Source organism: Saccoglossus kowalevskii, chromosome 9, assembly GCF_978046115.1.
Source record: "Saccoglossus kowalevskii chromosome 9, keSacKowa6.1, whole genome shotgun sequence".
Taxonomy (NCBI): Eukaryota; Metazoa; Hemichordata; class Enteropneusta; family Harrimaniidae; genus Saccoglossus; species Saccoglossus kowalevskii.
This window is the reverse complement of record NC_140649.1, coordinates 14,555,894-14,576,156: the sequence shown is the minus strand read 5'-3', so window position 1 is coordinate 14,576,156 and position 20,263 is coordinate 14,555,894. Positions and strand designations below refer to the sequence as shown.

The window sequence follows — 20,263 nt, the reverse complement described above, 5'->3', positions numbered from 1 at the left end:
AAAAACATTTTACTTTGCAAGCAATCTATAGTTTGTTTTCTTTAGATTCACACCTGTCCATTCAAACCAGTGTGTAGAACAAGCACACCACAATATGTACAAAATGTTTTTGTTTTTTTCACTACAGGTGAGTGAGATTTCCCCCAGAGCTAACTTGAAGTATTCTATTGAAGTTGAGAAGCCGCCAGAGATCAGACTCGCAGCTGAGGTTGGTAATAAACCCCTCAGTCTTATCAGCTTGCCCTGGGAGAAGCATTTCCAACAACTCAAAAACACTAAACCAGTAAGATCATAACAATCACTCTCACTATCTTTACTCTCTGCTTATTAATCCATTTCTCTTTCTCTCTCTTTTTCTCTCAAGCATCATTATTTAGGTTTCACTCTTCTCTCATTGGGTGATTCTATTTTGCTATCAGGGATGCATGCTTGGTTAAAGTGGGTGATGTACTCATTTTACATTCACTTGTGCTAAAAAGACCTTTCTAGACTATGCATAGATACAGATTTTTTTTTTAGGATTTGGATTTCTTAACACAGAGTTTCCTAGTTTTCATCATGGAGAGTAATAAGTGTAAATTGTTTTCTGATTGACACAATTTCCTGCCCTGAAAAGTCAATTAAATCATCATGACTCTAATTCAGACTTTTGGAGTACTGTAAAATCTGTATTAGAAGCCGCAGCTTCTATTAAAATGGTACAATGCAACAGAGGGGATGCGGCTTTTATTAGAGCATCTACACATATGAGAAATGGTAAATTTTTGGTTCTCAATTGTTCAAAAATAATGGGTGCGGCTTCTATTAGGGATGCGGCTTCTAATAGAGATTTTACGGTAGAACATTGTATAAGTGTATAATTATCCCGCCAACGTTTTGATATCATTTTGTATTATTTTTCTGCATTTTTTTTTATAAGTATTGTTTTTTTTTATCAATTTTTGACCAAATACACCTAATATTTCGCATTGACTACAGGTCTTGTTAATTTTTTCTGAGAAATATGCAAAAAATTAAGCGTGAATTTTTTGTGAACGGCAACAAAATTTTACTTTGGCACTTAAAAAATGAATGAAACCTTATTTTAAATGGGATTGGATTAACAGGAAAATCTTGTTATTTGCGGGTTACAGTCCCTAAAGCTTCTATCAAGACTTAACTCTTATTTAACAATTACTTCATCATTTAAGCAGTAGTACAAGTGTGTTTTGCTGAATATTAAACATCTCATCTAAGGTTTGATAAATGATTGCCTGTCAAAAGAAATTTGAAATCAATGCACAATTACTTGCCCTCTGTCGATTCGAGAAATTAAGCAATCATTTTTTCTCCAACAAAGTTGAGGTGTTTTATGTTGAAATATGCATTTGCTCCAAGTAACAAAGGGTGTCTCTATCATCCAGCACGTTAACATTCTCACTAAGAGGTGGTGGAACTTAGATGTTGAATCTCTATTTCATACGCAATTCATGCTTCTCAGGTCATATCACATCACATACAGCCATTGGGATGTTCTGTCGTACATCCAGAAGAAACCATCGTCACTTAGTGATTTAATCGCTACATTTATATTTATTGCTGGCATTGCATTGTGGGTCAATCTTCCCCAAAAAGGGAAGCAATACCGGATGCAAACAATATCTGGCTTTTTAGCTCCGCTGTCGACACAGCGGAGCTGTTCATATTACTGATTGTCCGTCGTCGTCGTCCGTCGCCGTCAACTTTACAATTTCAACTTCTGCTTCAAAACCGCAAGTCCGAATGTTTTCAAATTTGATATGCATGTACCTTGGATGGTTCTTTCTCGGATTTGTTCATTTCATGTCAAAATCTCAAATTCTCTATTTTTGGTGAATATTTTTGTCATTTTTAGTAAAAAGTGATATTTTCGACTTCTTGAAAAAAAACGGCAAGTTCGATTGCTTTGATATTGTATATATAGGTACTACATGTGGACCTCTCTCAGATTTGTTCATTTCGTGACAATATCTTTAATTCTCTAGTTTCGATGAATATTTTTGTCATTTTTGGTAAAAAGTAATATTAAAAACAGCAAGTCTGATTGCTTTGATATTACATATATAGGTACTACATGTGGACCTCTCTCAGGTTTGTTCATTTTGTGATGATATCTTTAATTCTCTAATTTTGATGAATATTTTTGTCATTTTTGGTAAAAAGTGATATTTTCGACTTCTTGTTAAAAACCACAGGTCCGATTGCTTTGATACTACATGTATACATATTGTGAATTTTTAATGATATTTTCAGTTCTTAATTGAAATGTGCATTGCTAATAGCGGAGCTATCTCAGCTGACAGGCTGCTTGTTAAAGTATGTGCTGTGCATTTATGGATTAAGAAGAATATGCCAAGGTTAGATAATGAAATGAAGATCCTATTGAAATTGTTCACTTCAAATATGGATTTCATAGTTCCAAGCAGTTATCTAAACTGGTTCTAACTAATAGAATCACAGAATACCATGGATGCTTTCCCACAGCCATTGGTAAGGTTTGAAAATAAGAAATGAGTGATATGTGATTCTTTTCGAGATAACAAAAATATGTGCTACAAATATACATGAATGGAGATCAATCAAAGCCATTTCTTTCCCCAACTCACTTGCGTTTTTTTAATCGAAATGTGATTTCTTGCAATCAGTAGGATGTAGCTCATATCACAAAAGTTACAAAATCGTTGTCAGCTGGTATTGACCAATCAACTTTGACAGCTGGTATTGACCAATCATTGTCGACAGCTGGTATTGACCAATCATTGTCGACAGCTGGTATTGACCAATCATTGTCGACAGCTGGTATTGACCAATCATTGTCGACAGCTGGTATTGACCAATCATTGTCGACAGCTGGTATTGACCAATCATTGTCAACCTCTAGTATTGACCAATCATTGTCGACAGCTGGTATTGGCCAATCATTGTCGACAGCTGGTATTGACCAATCATTGTCGACAGCTGGTATTGACCAATCATTGTCGACAGCTGGTATTGACCAATCATTGTCGACAGCTGGTATTGACCAATCATTGTCGACAGCTGGTATTGACCAATCATTGTCAACCTCTAGTATTGACCAATCATTGTCGAAAAACTGGTATTGGCCAATAATTGTTGTCAGCTTGTATTGACCATTAATTGTTGACATCTGGTATTAGCCAATCAGTGTGGACACCAAGTCTGGTATTGGCCAATCATTGTGGACACCATGTCTGGTATTGGCCAATCATTGTGGACACCATGTTTGGTATTGGCCAATCATTGTGGACTGACAGTGTCTGGTATTGGCCAATCATTGTGGACACAGTGTCTGGTATTGGTCAATCATTGTGGACACCATGTCTGGTATTGGCTAATCATAATTGACACAGTGTCTGGTATTGACCAATCATAGTTGACACCATGTCTGGTATTGACTACTCATTGTACAGCTGGTGTATATCATTTAATCTAATGTTACTTAGTATGTAATGTTTACTGAATATTTAGTCCCCGTTCGGACGTAGTCCGAAAACGGGGACTTATGTTTTGCCCTGTGTGTGTGCGTGCGTCCGTGCGTCCGTGATCACCTGTATCTCAAACATGCATGGACTGATTAAGTTCAAACTTCACTCATACATCACACATTATATGGGACATATGCACATGCATTTTTTTCATGATCCGATTAACGATAGCCGAATAGCGACCATTTTAAGGCCGAAAATGCATCAAAATCACACATTTTCACCATTCCGGACCCGGATCTCAGTTATGCATGGACGGATTTCGTTCAAATTTGGTACATACATTAAACATAATGTGACCTTGATGCACATCATTTTTCTTGGGGGGGATCGGGTTTGAAATGGCCGACTGGCGGCCATTTTGTTTTAAAGAATTCAGTTCTGGATCCGTATCTGAGACATGCTTGGATTGATCGAGTTCAAACTTCACACACACAAGGTACATCATGTCACAAATATGTATGTGCATTTGTTTCATGATCTCATTAACGATAGCCAAATGGCGGCCGCTTTAAGGCCGAGAATGCATTGAAATCGCACATTTTCACCATTCCGGAACCGGATCTCAGTTATGCATGGACGGATTTCAGTCAAATTTGGTACATACATTAAACATAATAGGACCTTGATGCACGTTATTTTTTTTTTCGGATCAAGTTCGAAATGGCCGACTGGCGGTCATTTTGTTTTAAAGAATTCAGTTCTGGATCCGTATCCGAGACATGTCTGGATTGATCAAGTTCAAACTTCACACACACAAGGTACATCATGTCACAAATATGTATGTGCATTTGTTTCATGATTTCATTAACGATAGCCAAATGGCGGCCTCTTTAAGGTCGAAAATGCATTGAAATCACACATTTTCACCATTCCGGACCCGGATCTCAGTTATGCATGGACGGATTTTGTTCAAATTTGGTACATACATTAAACATAATAGGACCTTGATGCACGTCTTTTTTTTTCCGGATCAAGTTTGAAATAGCCGACTGGCGGCCATTTTGTTTTAATAAATTCAGTTCTGGATCCGTATCCAAGACATGTCTGGATTGATCAAGTTCAAACTTCACACATACATGGTACATCATGTCACAAATAGATATGTGCATTTGTTTCATGATCCGCTTAACAATAGCTGAATGATGGCCATTTTAAGGCCGAAAATGCATCAAAATCACGTATTTTCACAATTCCGGAACCTGATCTCAGTCATGCATGGATGGATTTTGTTCAGATTTAGAACAATGTGTTGTACATATGCAGGTGCTTTTCGATCATGATCTGCTTTGAATGTATATGTCATTCAAATATGAACGGAACGGGGACGTGTCATATCGTATCTCTGACTTGCTTTCACTGAATATGTTCAAATTTTAAATATTCATTATTATACATCATGTCATAGATAAACAGATATATTGGTTTGACGATCCTATTCAAAATGGCCAAATGCTGGCCATTTTTGTGCTAAAAAAACATCAAATATCAAACATTTATGGATGGGTTTCATTCAAACTTAGTACATACATTAGACATTACGGGTTCCTGATGCACAGCATTTTTTTTTCAGATTGGATTCAAAATGACTGACTGGCGGTCATTTTGTTTTAATGATTGGGCTTCTAGAGCCATATCTCTTGAATGCTTTGACTGATTATATTCAAATTTTATATATTCGTTATACATCATGTTATATATATATACATGTATTCAAAATGGCTGATTTTCAATTGCTGTTCCAGAGCAATATCTCTCAATATGGAAGTACTTGTTTGACGATCAGATACAAATGTCAATCATTTTAATGTTAAAAAATCATACTCCTGACATGGTTATATTCCAGCTATATTACTATAAACAAAACTATATATCTTAAATTTAATAACTAACGAGGACTGTGCCATGCATGGCTTGTTTTATTTATCTTTGGTTACTCAAATTTGTAAGAATAGTACTCATGCATGAGTTTCTCAATAATAACGGATTACATTTATTCAGAAAACTTTTTTCTTCTTCCTCTTTGTCAAGGACGGTAAAAAGAAAGAATACTGGCAGAAAGGAGTCGGATATGGACACCGAAATAGACCAGGTAATGTTTGGTTTTACTCTTCATACATATTAATTCTTTGCAGGTAGCCTTCTTCAAATCTAAAGTAGCATACTTCAGTTAAAGTAATTTAAAGGGAAGCAGGAAATGGGGATGTAAATACTGGATTTCAAGGTGTTATACTATTTTCTCTGCCTTCTGTGAATTGCATCATGGGAAATATTCAGCAAAGAATTTAATTTACTAAACAAAAACAAAATTCCAATATGTAATTCATGTCATGTTTCATCAACAAAAAATCTGATACACAGCTGCCAGCTGCCAAGTCGTGTGACCACAGCCAAGTCGTGTGACCACAGCCAAGTCGTGTGACAACTGCCAAGTCGTGTGACCACTGCCAATTCCAAATAATGACAACTCTAATTGTTAATCACGCTTCTCATTGGATATTGATTCTACGCCAGGTTTAACACAGACCAGGGATTATCAACATGGTCTTTATAATATTTTTAAGTGCATTGTACACTAACTTTGCTTTTTGATATTCATTTTTAGGTTGGGATATCTCAGCATATATCGCAGCACAAAAAGAGAAAGACAAGCAAATAGAGTCCGTCCTGAATAGCATATTATCTGAACTCAGATGTTTATTTCAAACCTATGGCGCAATGAACTTAAACAAATCTAACAGCAGCTCCAAAACTAGTTGTAACAGCAGCAGTAGCTCACGGAATTCCTCTATGGCATCGACAACTTATGCAAGTAATACTGACTCTTCTTGTACAAAATGTACAAGTAACAATACAAAAGTCACTTTGAACTCAACGGCAATGGCGTCATCGTCTGCGGCGGGTGTTGCGAGTACCTCACAATGCGTGTTTGTGACTAGTGCGTGTAGCAGCGGTTATAACAGTGCCACGGCCAGTACGAGCAGTAGCAGTAGTGGCAGTAGTAGTGGGAATAGTAGTGGGGACGAGGTGGTTATCGAACCGGTGGATCCTGTTGCCGATGTCTATAGTATATTGGAAGGATCATCTTTAGTGCCTTTTTTAGAGGTAAGATTAGATCTTGTGATTTGATCACAAAAAAATCGAATGTTGATTTCAAAAGTTAAATTGCTAACAGTCATTCAAACAATGTGCGTTTGAATTTCATGTCAACGAATATTGTAGTTTATGCATCTTGTATACTGCATGGAACACATAAAAGTATGATGCAGTGCAGTGATCAACATGTACTATTCAAATGTCCCTCAGAGGTGGTCCCCTTGCTACCCTAATCTCTCGTTGATTAATTATTTACAATCTGTGATTATAACAAATAATAATACAGTCAAAAAGTACAGTAGGTTGTTTAATATTTGTATTCAATTAAAATAACTCATAATGGGTTTCTTTTTTTCTTTCACAGTCTTATTTAAAAGATGTTTCATTTCTAGAAATCTGCCGCCATACTTCAGTAAGTTCCATCCAGTGATTTCATTGGCTTTGTCATGTTGATATCATTTTTAATTCTCGCTTGATAGCAAGATCTCAAATAAATGGTGAAGTATTTTTTAACATACTGTAGAATACTTTATTTTCGCTTGGAATTTATTTTTGCTATTTTCGCTGAAGGGATGATTCCGTGAAAATAAAATCCAGCGAATATTCTTTTTTTCCTGTATTTCACATTGAACTCATCAAAAAATCAGTGAAAATAAATTCCATACAAAACGCCCAAAAAACCTTTTCAGCGAAAATTAATTCCAGCGAAAATAAAATATTCCACAGTATGCTTGATTACTGGCTTCGTAAAACAGAAATCATGAAGACAGCTCATTTTTGCATTCAATGATAAACAAAGCCTTAACAATCAGTGAGTGTCTTTTATTTACAAATCTAGTTTAATTTAAAAGGCTCAATTAAATTCACATTCTGCAGTCAATTATATTCCTGAACCTTCACTATGTAAATATATTTTTTGACGTAACTTTAGTTTAGTTTTATTTACAATGTAAATATATGAAGCTGTACTTCTGCCGACGATGACATATTTCATGGTTGATGAATCTGTCAGATAGTGATATCATCTCCGTCCTTGTTCTGATGGCAGCTTCTAAATGTTGATTTTAGTTACATCATTAATATCTCATTTATGTTTTGAACTTGAAAACAAATAAAAAAACATCACTGTCTCATCACTTGTTCATAGTAAGACAACATCCTTTTTGGGGGGGCTAATATACATAGTTACATCATACCTTGAAATTGTGATCACTTGCAGTGTTGGTAATGTTTTATTTTTTTTTTAAAACAGTTATATAAAGTTATGTTAGATACTATTAGAGAAATAGGTAAGTAATTTTTATAATACTTTTCTGTGTGAAAATGAATCAAGTAATATGTATTGCACGTAATTATTTGGCAGAATTTATTGTCTGAAAAACAAATCATAGAATTGTGAGTTTTTTTGACTTTCCAAAATTTTGTTCTTCTGGGTTTTTTTTTTTTGAATTGTGGAAGAAAGAATTATCATTATGAATCTGGGTTTATATCCTAAACATTTTAAAATGACTGGTAACGGTATCCATGAATTTATTGTATTTTATTTGTGATTATTTATCCCACTTATAATAACTAAGCACTTCAACATATTCTTTGTTAAGCTTCACACAAGGTCTGTGTGCAGCCTAAAATTCCTGGAATGTACATGTATGGGAATTCCAAAAGAATCACATTTCCCAGCCCTTGAAAAACCTTTCAAAAAAAAGAAATCTGGGAAAATTATGAAATTCCACCACTTTCTTAAAAACCCTCTTCTTTTTTGTTCCTGTCTTTTGATTCAGGTGAAACAAATGTTGACATTGATTCAGGTGAAACAAATGTTGACATTGATTCAGGTGAAACAAATGTTGACATTGATTCAGGTGAAACAAATGTTGACATTGATTGATTCAGGTGAAACAAATGTTGACATTGATTCAGGTGAAACAAATGTTGACATTGATTCAGGTGAAACAAATGTTGACATTGATTCAGGTGAAACAAATGTTGACATTGATTCAGGTGAAACTTTTATTGAAACAAATGTTGACATTGATTCAGGTGAAACAAATGTTGACATTGATTCAGATGAAACAAATGTTGACATTGATTCAGTGAAACAAATGTTGACATTGATTCAGGTGAAACAAATGTTGACATTGATTCAGGTGAAACCTTTATTGAAACAAATGTTGACATTGATTCAGGTGAAACAAATGTTGACATTGATTCAGGTGAAACAAATGTTGACATTGATTCAGGTGAAACAAATGTTGACATTGATTCAGGTGAAACAAATGTTGACATTGATTCAGGTGAAACAAATGTTGACATTGATTCAGGTGAAACAAATGCTGACATTAATTCAGGTGAAACAAATGTTGACATTGATTCAGGTGAAACAAATGTTGACATTGATTCAGGTGAAACAAATATTGACATTGATTCAGGTGAAACATATGTTGACATTGATTCAGGTGAAACAAATGTTGACATTGATTCAGGTGAAACAAATGTTGACATTGATTCAGGTGAAACAAATGTTGACATTGATTCAGGTGAAACAAATATTGACATTGATTCAGGTGAAACAAATGTTGACATTGATTCAGGTGAAACAAATGTTGACATTGATTCAGGTGAAACAAATGTTGACATTGATTCAGGTGAAACTTTTATTGAAACAAATGTTGACATTGATTCAGGTGAAACAAATGTTGACATTGATTCAGGTGAAACAAATGTTGACATTGATTCAGGTGAAACTTTTATTGGCATTTCCTTTGCACTGACTTATAAATCATGACTAAAATACCCAGGAATGTTATCAGTGCAATGGTCTGTAATTTGAATTTATTCTGAGGTGTATGTAAACTGTCACATGTAAATTCATGATATTTTAGAATACCACATTACCCCGGTAAATATTTTGTAGACAACTGTCTCTTTGAATGTGAGCAATATCGAAACCTCAGGAAAAATCAACTCAATTGAAACCACAGTGATTTGTTTCCTCTACTGAATTGAATGTAATTGATTATAACTGACATGTGTTTGGGTTGATTTTAACTAAATTTGTTCACTTTTTCACAGCTGTTCAGCCTAAGTTAGTAGCTTTACTTTGTGCCTTACCACATCAAAGGGAATCCGTATATGAATTATTACAGACATTACAAATGAAGGTGAGTCTCCTTGTACATATTATGTTGCAGTGCATTAGGGTGCTGTACACTTGCCCATTTAGTCCGCAGACTTTAGTCCGCAGACTTGCCCATTTAGTCCGCAGACTTGCCCATTTAGTCCGCAGACTTGCCCATTTAGTCCGCAGACTTGCCCATTTAGTCCGCAGACTTGCCCATTTAGTCCGCAGACTTACCCATTTTAGAAGACTAGTTTTTAGTCCTCGTTCGGTTGCAGTCCGAAAACAGGGACTTAATATGTTTTGACCTTTGTGTGTGTGTGCGTCCAGACCTGTATCTTAGACATTCCTGGACCAATCACAATCAAACTTCACACATACATCATACATAATATTATACATATGCACATCAATTTGTTTCAAGATGTGATTCAAGATGGCCGAATGGCTGCCATTTTGTGATAAAAAATCTTCAAAATCAAGCATTTCTGACATTCCAGAACTGAATCTTGGCGTTTATGGATGGATTTTTTTCAAACTTGGTACATAAGTTGGAAATTATGGGACCTTGATGCACATCATTATATTTTTCAGATCCAATTTAAAATAGCCGACTGGCAACCATTTTGTTTTAATGAATGCAGTTCTAGTGCCATATCTCAGCCATGCTTTGACTGATTATGATCAAATTTGATATATTCATTATACAATGTACATCATGACATAGATATATTGGTTTGACATTCCAGAACTTGATCTTTGCGTTTATGGATGGATTGGTACATACATTAAAGATTAGCGATTCCTGATGCACATCATTTTATTTTTGTTTAAATGAATGTGCTTCTAGAGCCACATTTCTGATGTGCTTTGACTGATTATGTTCAAATTTTATATATTCGTTTTACAAAATGGCCGACTGATTTCCATTTTGTTTTAATTAATGCTGTTCCAGAGCAATATAGTATTTCTCATTTGACGATCAGATACAATGTCAATCATTTTAATGTTAAAAAATCATCATAATCAAGCATCATCTTCTGGATCCATACTTCTGACATGTTTATATTCCAACTGTATTACTATAAACAAAACTATATATCTCAAATTTGATAACTAACAGGGACTGTGCCATGCATGGCTTGTTAGTTTGTTCAATTGTTCACTGGAGATTTGTACAAAGTTTAGATGGATGTTTTTGAAATGTTTTTAGCAAAACAAAATTCCATTTAAAAACTATTCAACCATATTATTATAAATCCACTAGGCCGCAATGTTACTAGAACGCATGGGTAAAGCAGCCAATGGTAGCATACCAAAGGCACCTAAAAAAGACCATCCCAAAGAGCAGAAGATAGAAACATGGGTGATACATGATCTATTTGGACCAGTGGAGCACATTGTGCAAACAGTACCGACTGATCCACCAAAGAGTTCTGTTGTTGAGAAAACAGCAGAAGAAAAACTTGCAAGGTGAGTCCAACATGGGATTATACTACAGTCAAACCTGTGTTAACGGCCACCTGGATATAGCGGCCACCTGCCTATAGCGGTCACAACCGTACAGTCCCTACGAATTTTACATGTAAAGTACCCTGTTTACAGCGGCCACCTGCCTAACGCGGCCAACGGCCACGCTTCAGCGGTCGCAGTGATCAGTTGAACTGCATATAACGGACATAGTTCTCAGATGTCTTGCAGACTACTGCCTTCCATCTCAGACGTCTTGCAGACTACTGCCTTCCATCTCAGACAACTAATAAGCTCACAAAGGACAAAGTTAGCGCGTTTTCACACCTTTCATTCAACCGATGGCTTCGACAATTATGTTTTATTCTTGTTTATAATTCAGTTTACCACGGCAAGCAAACTGTACTGATGTCTATGGAACGCCAAAAACATAAAGAATTTGATAGTGTCTTGATAAAAAAACATGCTGTCATTAATGTTTTGTTGAAATATGTATACCATGGGAATAACTTACAATTTTGTTCAATGAATGAATCGAGCAATCACAACGATGACGACCCACAAAAGTTGTGTGAGTCGTCGGAACACAGTCACGGTCCCTATGCATGTGGCTGGGGTGAATTGGAATGCCGACGGTAAATCCTCGATCGAATTGATTACCAACAAAAAAAACATAACAGCTCACTTGTTATTTAGTATCGATATTTATTCACTTTGAACTCCTATAAATATCGATAAATACGCATGTAACTGGAACTGATAGCAAAAAGGAAAAAATCAACGCAACGACCATGCCTGTTTATCCATCCAAATAAATTATGCTAATTAGCCTTGCGCATGTGCGTTCTTGTTCTTCCGGGGTTATGATAACTCGGGTCAAAAAGTAGAGTCGTTTCCGTTAGCCCTGCGTTAGTGTGTATTGATCACTGCGAGGGAATGTGTGTGCAGTATCGTCTCGTTGTCTAAACTAAATTCGTTCAAAAATTTTTTTTTCGGTCGCTACTGCCATGGTACATGTAACAATAGATGCTTTTAACAATGATGTTAAATTGACCTCAGTTCGCCGGCCAAAGCCGCCAGGCATATTTCACATGTTTCTATTGTTGCACCAGTACAATAACATGGAAGTCGCACAGATTTTGATTGCGCAAAGTAATATTTTGATTAGGGATCAACCATTTCGTAAGTGAGGTAGGTAGAGAAGATTTTTGAAAAAAAATGAACAAAATGTTAAGGGAATTGTGATTTGGGAGGAAACTTTCAAGTTGTCACGTACATGTAACTGGAAGGAGATCCATTACTACAACAGATAAGTGTTCTTTCCGTATACGTAACTTTGTAGGGATCAATAAAGCACTGCTAACTGTCCTTCTCCCTTCTCCCTTCTCCTTGAAAGAATTTGCTATAGCCCAGAAACATTCCGATTTATTAGAACAGTTACCAGACACAATAGATATTTAAAGAAACAAAGAAATTCAGAATAGCTAAGCAAAGCAAGCTGAGTGATTTCTTTAGTAGGAAATGAGACTCAAACTGCTGCTGAACATCAACTTTACTGTACAAATCTTCAAATATTTAATTTTCATACTACTCATTATTGTGCAATGATCGATTTTTTGTGAAATGATTTTAGTTTACATAATACAATTTAAAATCAACATTTTTATTTGTAATAAAGTGTTTGGATACTGTGTACAGTAGTGTAATAGTGTGTCAAATGGGGTTGCGAGATCCGTTTTAATACATTCAGTGACTAATTAATATTCATGAATAAATTAGTGAACCTGTATAGAAAGGCCACCTGTCTATAAAGGCCAAAATTTCAAAGTCCCTTGGGTGGCCGCTATAGACAGGTTTGACTGTAGTAACTGGCGGTATTGTAACTTCCTAATGAATTCTGAAAAATACCACGCATTATTCCGATCTCTTCTACAATATCGAAATACCGCTGCTTCCCAGGTTATGTAGCATCATCAAACTACATAGCCGTATTGCCTAGCAACATGTATTGCAGTCAAGGTCAAGGTCATCTCATTTATTATTTTGTTTGTCATTTTGTAGAGGGTTTGTTACACTATTTGAATTAGTGTCAGATGCTGTAACCCGTCACAGTAAACTTGCTAAGGTCAATAACAGTCCTACAGGGGCTGAGGTCGTCTCCATGGATATAACGTTATCCACTGATGAGGTAAGTTCACATAGAATCCATTGTCATTCTCCTCCTTCTCCTTCTTCTCCTCCTCCTTCCTTGTCCATCATTGTTATTGTTGTTTTCCATTTTCCTTCATTATCCTCCTTTTTCTTCATCTTTGTAAGCTGATGCCTCATCTTTATCATCTTTGCTCCAATCCTACTAGGATTCATGATTATTTTTCAGTATTTTTATTCATGCCTGCATGTATCATCTCTGACCCTCAGCTTTCAACTCATGTGTTGATGCTGTATTTATTTTGCATATTCCTTGAGGTTTTCAACAGCTGATGTGTTAAATATTTAATAGCACTCAATTATCTGAACTCCTCTGCTTGCATATTTTGACTAATGTACCATGTAAACATGTTTTCATTTGAAGGAACCATTGGATGTGAGGTATAAAAGAGCCTTGAAAGATTTACAGTTTGACAGTTACAGTATCCATTTATCCGGTGCTCATTCCCACCACTATACTGCTCAATTTGATAAAGCTGCAAAACCTCAACCAAGTCAGGTATGTCTGTCCCTCTCTGTCTGTCTGTCCCTCTCTGTCTGTCTGTCCCTCTGTCTGTCTGTCCGTCTCTGTCTGTTACTGTATGTCTGTCTCTTTCTATTTGTCTCTGTATGTCTGTCTCTGTCTGTTACTGTATGTCTGTCTCTGTCTGTCCCTCCCTCTCTGTCTGTTACTGTATGTCTGTCTCTGTCTGTCCCTCCCTCTCTGTCTGTTACTGTATGTCTGTCTCTGTCTGTCCCTCCCTCTCTGTCTGACCCTCTCTGTCTGTCTGTCTGTCTGTCCCTCTCTGTCTGTCTGTCTGTTAGTCTCTGTCTGTCCGTCCGTCTGTCTGATTTCTTACCTTAATATACTAACATTCATGCATAATTGTGATTTTACAGGTTTTCAGACTGGCACAAGAATTCACCTCTTTAGCAACCTCTCTTCCATTAGACTTGTCTTCAGCAATATTTTTAAGAACAGTAAGTTTTTGTTTTCTATTTTTTACAATGATGCATTATGGGTCGGGTTGTGCATTCTGGGAAAGTATAAATAGGAGACTGATGTATTGCAAGTGGGAAATGACATTATGGTGCATTGTGGGAGGAATGTGATTGTCATTTCTGAGCATCAGGTGATGTAGACCACAAGTCAGTTATATCATGTCCAGATGGTCAATGCAATGCATCCTGGGTAGTGATGTTCGGGAAAACTATTTTGGAATGTTGTATTCTGGTAAAAAAAAGTTTGAAAATTTTAAGAATTATTTCATTTACCTAGTATATTGTGCTTTTTTCAGTTGCAAACTGATTAAGATTGCACAACAAAAGGCAAAAATTACTAATAATAAAAGAAATATAATTGAATAAAACAGATAGACATCATGGAAACATAATACAGGGAATCAGAGGGAATAATTTTTCTTATTTTTTTATCCAGGATGATGAAAAGATGAACCTTATGCAAGCTTTGATAGCTGGGTAAGTTAACTACTAGTATACCTTTTGTATAGGAAATAATGTCATAGTGAACGTGTATTAATTAGCTGTGAAGGAAATAATGTCATAGTGAATGCATATTAATTAGCTGTGAGGGCAATAATGTCATAGTGAACGCATATTAATTAGCTGTGAGGGCAATAATGTCATAGTGAACGCATATTAATTAGCTGTGAGGGCAATAATGTCATAGTGAACGCATATTAATTAGCTGTGAGGGAAATAATGTCATAGTGAACGCATATTAATTAGCTGTGAGGGAAATAATGTCATAGTGAACGCATATTAATTAGCTGTGAGGGCAATAATGTCATAGTGAACGCATATTAATTAGCTGTGAGGGCAATAATGTCATAGTGAACGCATATTAATTAGCTGTGAGGGAAATAATGTCATAGTGAACGCATATTAATTAGCTGTGAGGGCAATAATGTCATAGTGAATGCATATTAATTAGCTGTGAGGGCAATAATGTCATAGTGAACGCATATTAATTAGCTGTGAGGGAAATAATGTCATAGTGAATGCATATTAATTAGCTGTGAGGGCAATAATGTCATAGTGAATGCATATTAATTAGCTGTGAGGGCAATAATGTCATAGTGAACGCATATTAATTAGCTGTGAGGGCAATAATTAGCTGTGAGGGAAATAATGTCATAGTGAACGCATATTAATTTGCTGTGAGGGCAATAATAACATAGTGAACGCATATTAATTAGCTGTGAGGGAAATAATGTGTGTCTTTTTTCCTGATGAAAATTGAGTCCTTCCAAAGTGAGTATTTGGCTGTATAGCCACAATCTGATGCATTATACCCAACTCAATCATTGTGATTGATATGGTTAGTATTCTACTTTCACTCAAAATAAATTGACATAGACTACCCTAGTATGCGCAAATCCATGATAATACTATTCTTTGGTAGGTGCTTTCCAAACATTATGCTACCCATTAATATTAAAATTAGTAATTATCAGTATTTCTGGCCAGTCCACAAACATCCCTAAATACAGTGTTTGCTCTATTAGAAATGCATCTCTATTAGAGGTGAAATAAAACCAAAAATTGGAATTATCAGCATTTCTGGCCAGTCCACAAACAATCCCTAAATACAGTATTTGCTCTATTAGAAACACATCTCTAATAGAGGTGAAAATAAAACCAAAAATTGGAATTCTTGTATACTGAATCATTAAAATATTACTCATTAAAACCTGTATTAACTTGAGCTACTAATAGAGAAAATACAGTACATGTATTTCTGAAGCCCAGTGTATTGCATCAAGGAAGCTATTAGTAAATGTATATAGCATGAGATGTTAAAATGTTATTATTATCTTTTCAGACCTGAAGGTACTCCGTATTCTGGTGGCTGTTTCCTCTTTGATATCTTCTTCCCTAATAACTATCCTAAGATTGCTCCACAGTTCAATTTACAAACAACCGGTAATGGATCGGTCAGATTCAATCCCAATCTCTACAAGTAAGTCTTCTTTCAATATGACAGTATGATTAGTTATTATTCATCTTTTTCTATCTTTGTGAAAAACCATCACAACAACTGGTAAATCAGTGTTTTCATAATTTTGTCTATTACGCTATTTTAACACTGAGTTTATAACACAGAATTTGGTTGGTTATTACATGAATTAAAATATACTGAAAATTTTTTTTTTTAAATATATTTAAAAATTTGCAGCCCTAATGAGACATTTTGTTAAACTGTGCATATGCACAATCTACTGTTCTCTGATTTGTCTGTTTTCTGAAATACATCTTTATACACAGTTAAATTGAATAAAATATGGATGAAATGTGATAAATCCTTTAACTAGGATGAAAACCAGACGAATTACTTTGTTTTTAAATCTGCATGAGGCTTTTCAATCTCAGACGCTTCAAGAATTTAACTTTGAATAATTATTAATACATATTTAAATAAGCTGGTATATTTGCAACCAGTTCAGTTTTGCAGAATGTAAGAATTTTGTCTTTTTTGTTTCTAGTTCGGGTAAAGTCTGTTTGTCATTACTTGGTACGTGGGAAGGTCAGGGTGGAGAACAGTGGAACGAAACGTCAACGGTGTTACAAGCGTTGATCTCTATTCAGTCTCTGATATTGGTACCAGAACCTTACTTCAATGAGCCGGGATACGAACAGGAAATTGGAACTGAATCCGGTAAAAAGCACAGTAAAGAATACAACCAAGGTAATTCTTGTTGAAGTTGAGGTGCATTGTGAGAAAATTGAGATTGAGAACCATTTTAATGTCATCACCAATAGATCTGCAGTTGCCATTACATTTTCGTGTAAATAAACATTTTTTTCACATGCATTGTATACAACATTTATTATATTATATTATAAGCTCACTAGTGAAAGATCAACTATCATGAAAGTTATACAACACTATTACTAGACAACTAGTTAATATAAGCCAAACACATTTAAAGAATTTAATTTAATGAATATAATCCTAAACCAAGAAATCAGTAAAATAAACAAAAAAATTTAAATTTATTCATTCAAATCCCATGCTAGAAACTTAGGTGACCTTTTTCGACCAAATGCTGTCATCTTATCTACCTTTTGTAGTCCATCTTTTCATCTTATACTATGATCTGCAAGCCATGTGTAATTTAACTATGTTACATCACCATTATGTAACCATTTTATGTGTTTCAATAAAGTTTATAGATATATGATTCCAATAGGATGTGACAAGATATCTTCAGCTTTTTAATCATGCCATTAAATTCCATCCTGAATGGCCTGTTGTCCGTGACTTTTATTTGCATCTTGTAGATAAAGTAAAGTTCACTAGACAAACTGCCTTTTTTGTCACAAAAAACACATGTTCTATTTTAAATCAAATTGCTGACTGGTGACAATTGTTTTTTTAATTATCCTGATCCATTTCTCTGAAGCACTCTGGCCAATTTGGTTTACATGCTTGTCATTCCTTCATACGTAATGGGTCACTGATATATGCACATGCTTTTGTCCATCAAGCAAATACTGTGAACAGCTGAATTTTTATAATATTTGTGAAAAACTAATTTTGCAAAAGTTGTTGACAGTGTCGTTAGGACCCTGATTTAATGTTCAATGCAACAAAATCTCTGATTTTCGATGATCTTAATATAAATATTACAACTTTCTGATTTTAATAATTGTATTGTTACTCAACAGAGGTGAAGATTAACAATATTAAGTACGCTATGATAGGACAACTACAGAAACCCTGCCCCGGTTTTGAAGAAGTCATCAACACTCATTTCTATCTGAAACGAGAAAAAATAATCCAAGAGGTAGATGGTTGGGTGAAAGAATCGCCCAAAGACACCAAAATGAAGAAACAAGTTGATTGTTTGAAAGCAGAACTAGGTAAATTACAAATACCGGAAGCACTCAAGAGAAAAAGTAGTACTGACCAGAGTACTGCATAGTGACTAGCTACCACCCCTAATGTGGTTGCTATCATGGAATTTCACTGTTAAACCAAGACCATACCATTAAACTGAAAAGGAAACACTCTCTGCTGATTTGACTTTCTCAAGAGGAGCAAATGAATAGTCACTCTTGTTCAGTTAAGACCTGCCCACCCCTACTGATAATGGAATGGAATAACCAGGACAGTTCATTTAAGTAAAGGGGTAACAGGCTATAATTTATGTGCAATACATTTGATTCCCCTGCGATGCAAGACAACAAAATAAGACGTCTTCTTTGTTTAAAATCTTCCTGAATTGTGTAAAAATTGTATTTCTATTATTTGTACATTTTTGTTGTTGCATGTTGTATTGTTTTCCGATTAAATGTCGGTCGGTCGTTTCTATTCACTAGATCAAAGTGGATTTATTACCTATCACAAAGTGTAAAAACCCAATGAATGTAACCATGTACTGGGACTATATCTGCGATTGGTTGCAAGAGTCCCCAAGCCTCCTCATTTTGGAAACAAGGAATATCACACATAACACACGTACAGTAAATTGCAATAAATCTGTGATTTATTCAGAGGTCACTGAAATCAAAAATTGTTGATTTTGTATACTGAATCTTTCCAATGAGACTTACCGGTATTCTGACCATAAACACTCTTGTGACATTTACAAAAGTGCATGCCCTACTAAGAAATCAGTTAAAGTTACTTAATGCAAGAGATCTTTGCGAGTTTACACTACAATAGCTCTCTAGAGTTAACTGGTTGAAATATAAATTTTTTTATTGCATGATTTATGTTGTACCACGTATTGAAAATGTGAATAAAATATTTACTTGTTTAAACCTGAAAGATTGTTTAATAGTATGCATCAATCATTCCTGCCGTCGTCCATGAATCTCAAGGATGTAGCTTATTTACTAGGACTTGTCTGGTCCAGGATAAAATTCAAAGCGGCACACAGAGGAGGACTAGTGGAATCAGAGGGAATTATTTGACGTAAAACCCACCACCCCAAACTATCGATGGATTTATTGTAAACTTCTTCTTGAAAACTACAAATCTGATTGCTTTGATACTTGGTGTATATGTACCTCGCGTGGACCTCACTTAGATTTGTTCATTTCATATCTCTAATTTTTGGTAAAAAGTGATAGTCTGATTGCTTTGATATTATACATATAGTTACTACAGGTTGACTTCTCTCAGATTTGTTTATTTCATATCTATCATTTTTGGTAAAAAGTGATATTTTCGACTTCTTGTTAAAAACCTCAAGTCCGATTGCTTTAAATTTATATTATACATATAGGCATTACAGGTGGACCTCTCTCAGATATTTGTGTCATTTTGGTGAAATTATATTTTTTAATTCTTTTTGAAAACTGCAAGTTTGATGGCTGTGATATTTTCACTTCTCTAATTGAAATGTGCATTGCTGAGAGGCTGCTTGTTCAAAGAAATTACCCTTTTGAAGGCACTTTGTGATGTCAGCGGGTTCTTATTTTCAAATGGAATATGCTATACAAAATTTATTGCATAAAGCCTGAATGTTGTAAACGTGTTCAACTCTATTGAAATTTGTGGACCCCGAACAGAAGATCTGTGTAATGATCAACGCCATGTGGTCTGTATAAAACTAAATAGATTTGGAAACAACATTTAGTGGATACTAAGTCCTGCAATGTACAGTAGGTTGGTTTTGATTAGTAACGAGCAACGGGAACAATGCCAAGCAAAAATTAGCTCTTTAGTACAATGGCGTGAAGGAGCCATATTGGGGCTTCCTGTAGAATGGTGTGAATGTTATTCTGTCAAACTGATCTTAATAAATCAAACAGAATAAACAATTCTGGTTAAGAGCAATGACTTGTTGGTCCTTCAAATCTGTTTTGAGCAGCATTGAAGAGATTCAATTTTTCA

At 35.2% G+C, this 20,263-nt stretch overlaps 1 protein-coding gene across 2 annotated transcripts in view; it reads left to right on the top strand.

Annotated features, from left to right (window-relative positions):
* The window catches only part of LOC100376333 (uncharacterized), a 66,640-nt gene extending 47,448 nt beyond the window's left edge, over nucleotides 1-19,192 (top strand). Inside the window, exons 12-25 of one of the 2 annotated variants that reach the window (XM_085503186.1) lie at nucleotides 128-208; nucleotides 5,556-5,616; nucleotides 6,130-6,629; nucleotides 6,985-7,032; nucleotides 7,873-7,909; nucleotides 9,693-9,781; nucleotides 11,006-11,211; nucleotides 13,270-13,396; nucleotides 13,781-13,915; nucleotides 14,296-14,376; nucleotides 14,834-14,874; nucleotides 16,241-16,378; nucleotides 16,902-17,104; nucleotides 18,088-19,192. In XM_085503186.1, the coding sequence (XP_085359312.1) occupies nucleotides 128-208; nucleotides 5,556-5,616; nucleotides 6,130-6,629; nucleotides 6,985-7,032; nucleotides 7,873-7,909; nucleotides 9,693-9,781; nucleotides 11,006-11,211; nucleotides 13,270-13,396; nucleotides 13,781-13,915; nucleotides 14,296-14,376; nucleotides 14,834-14,874; nucleotides 16,241-16,378; nucleotides 16,902-17,104; nucleotides 18,088-18,344 (2,004 nt within the window). In that variant the 3' untranslated portion in view covers nucleotides 18,345-19,192. Of the gene's footprint in view, nucleotides 1-127; nucleotides 284-5,555; nucleotides 5,617-6,129; nucleotides 6,630-6,984; nucleotides 7,033-7,872; nucleotides 7,910-9,692; nucleotides 9,782-11,005; nucleotides 11,212-13,269; nucleotides 13,397-13,780; nucleotides 13,916-14,295; nucleotides 14,377-14,833; nucleotides 14,875-16,240; nucleotides 16,379-16,901; nucleotides 17,105-18,087 lie in introns of both variants that reach the window. The other variant, XM_078012267.2, reaches the window with a different exon arrangement.
* Nucleotides 19,193-20,263: the final 1,071 nt, after the last annotated feature.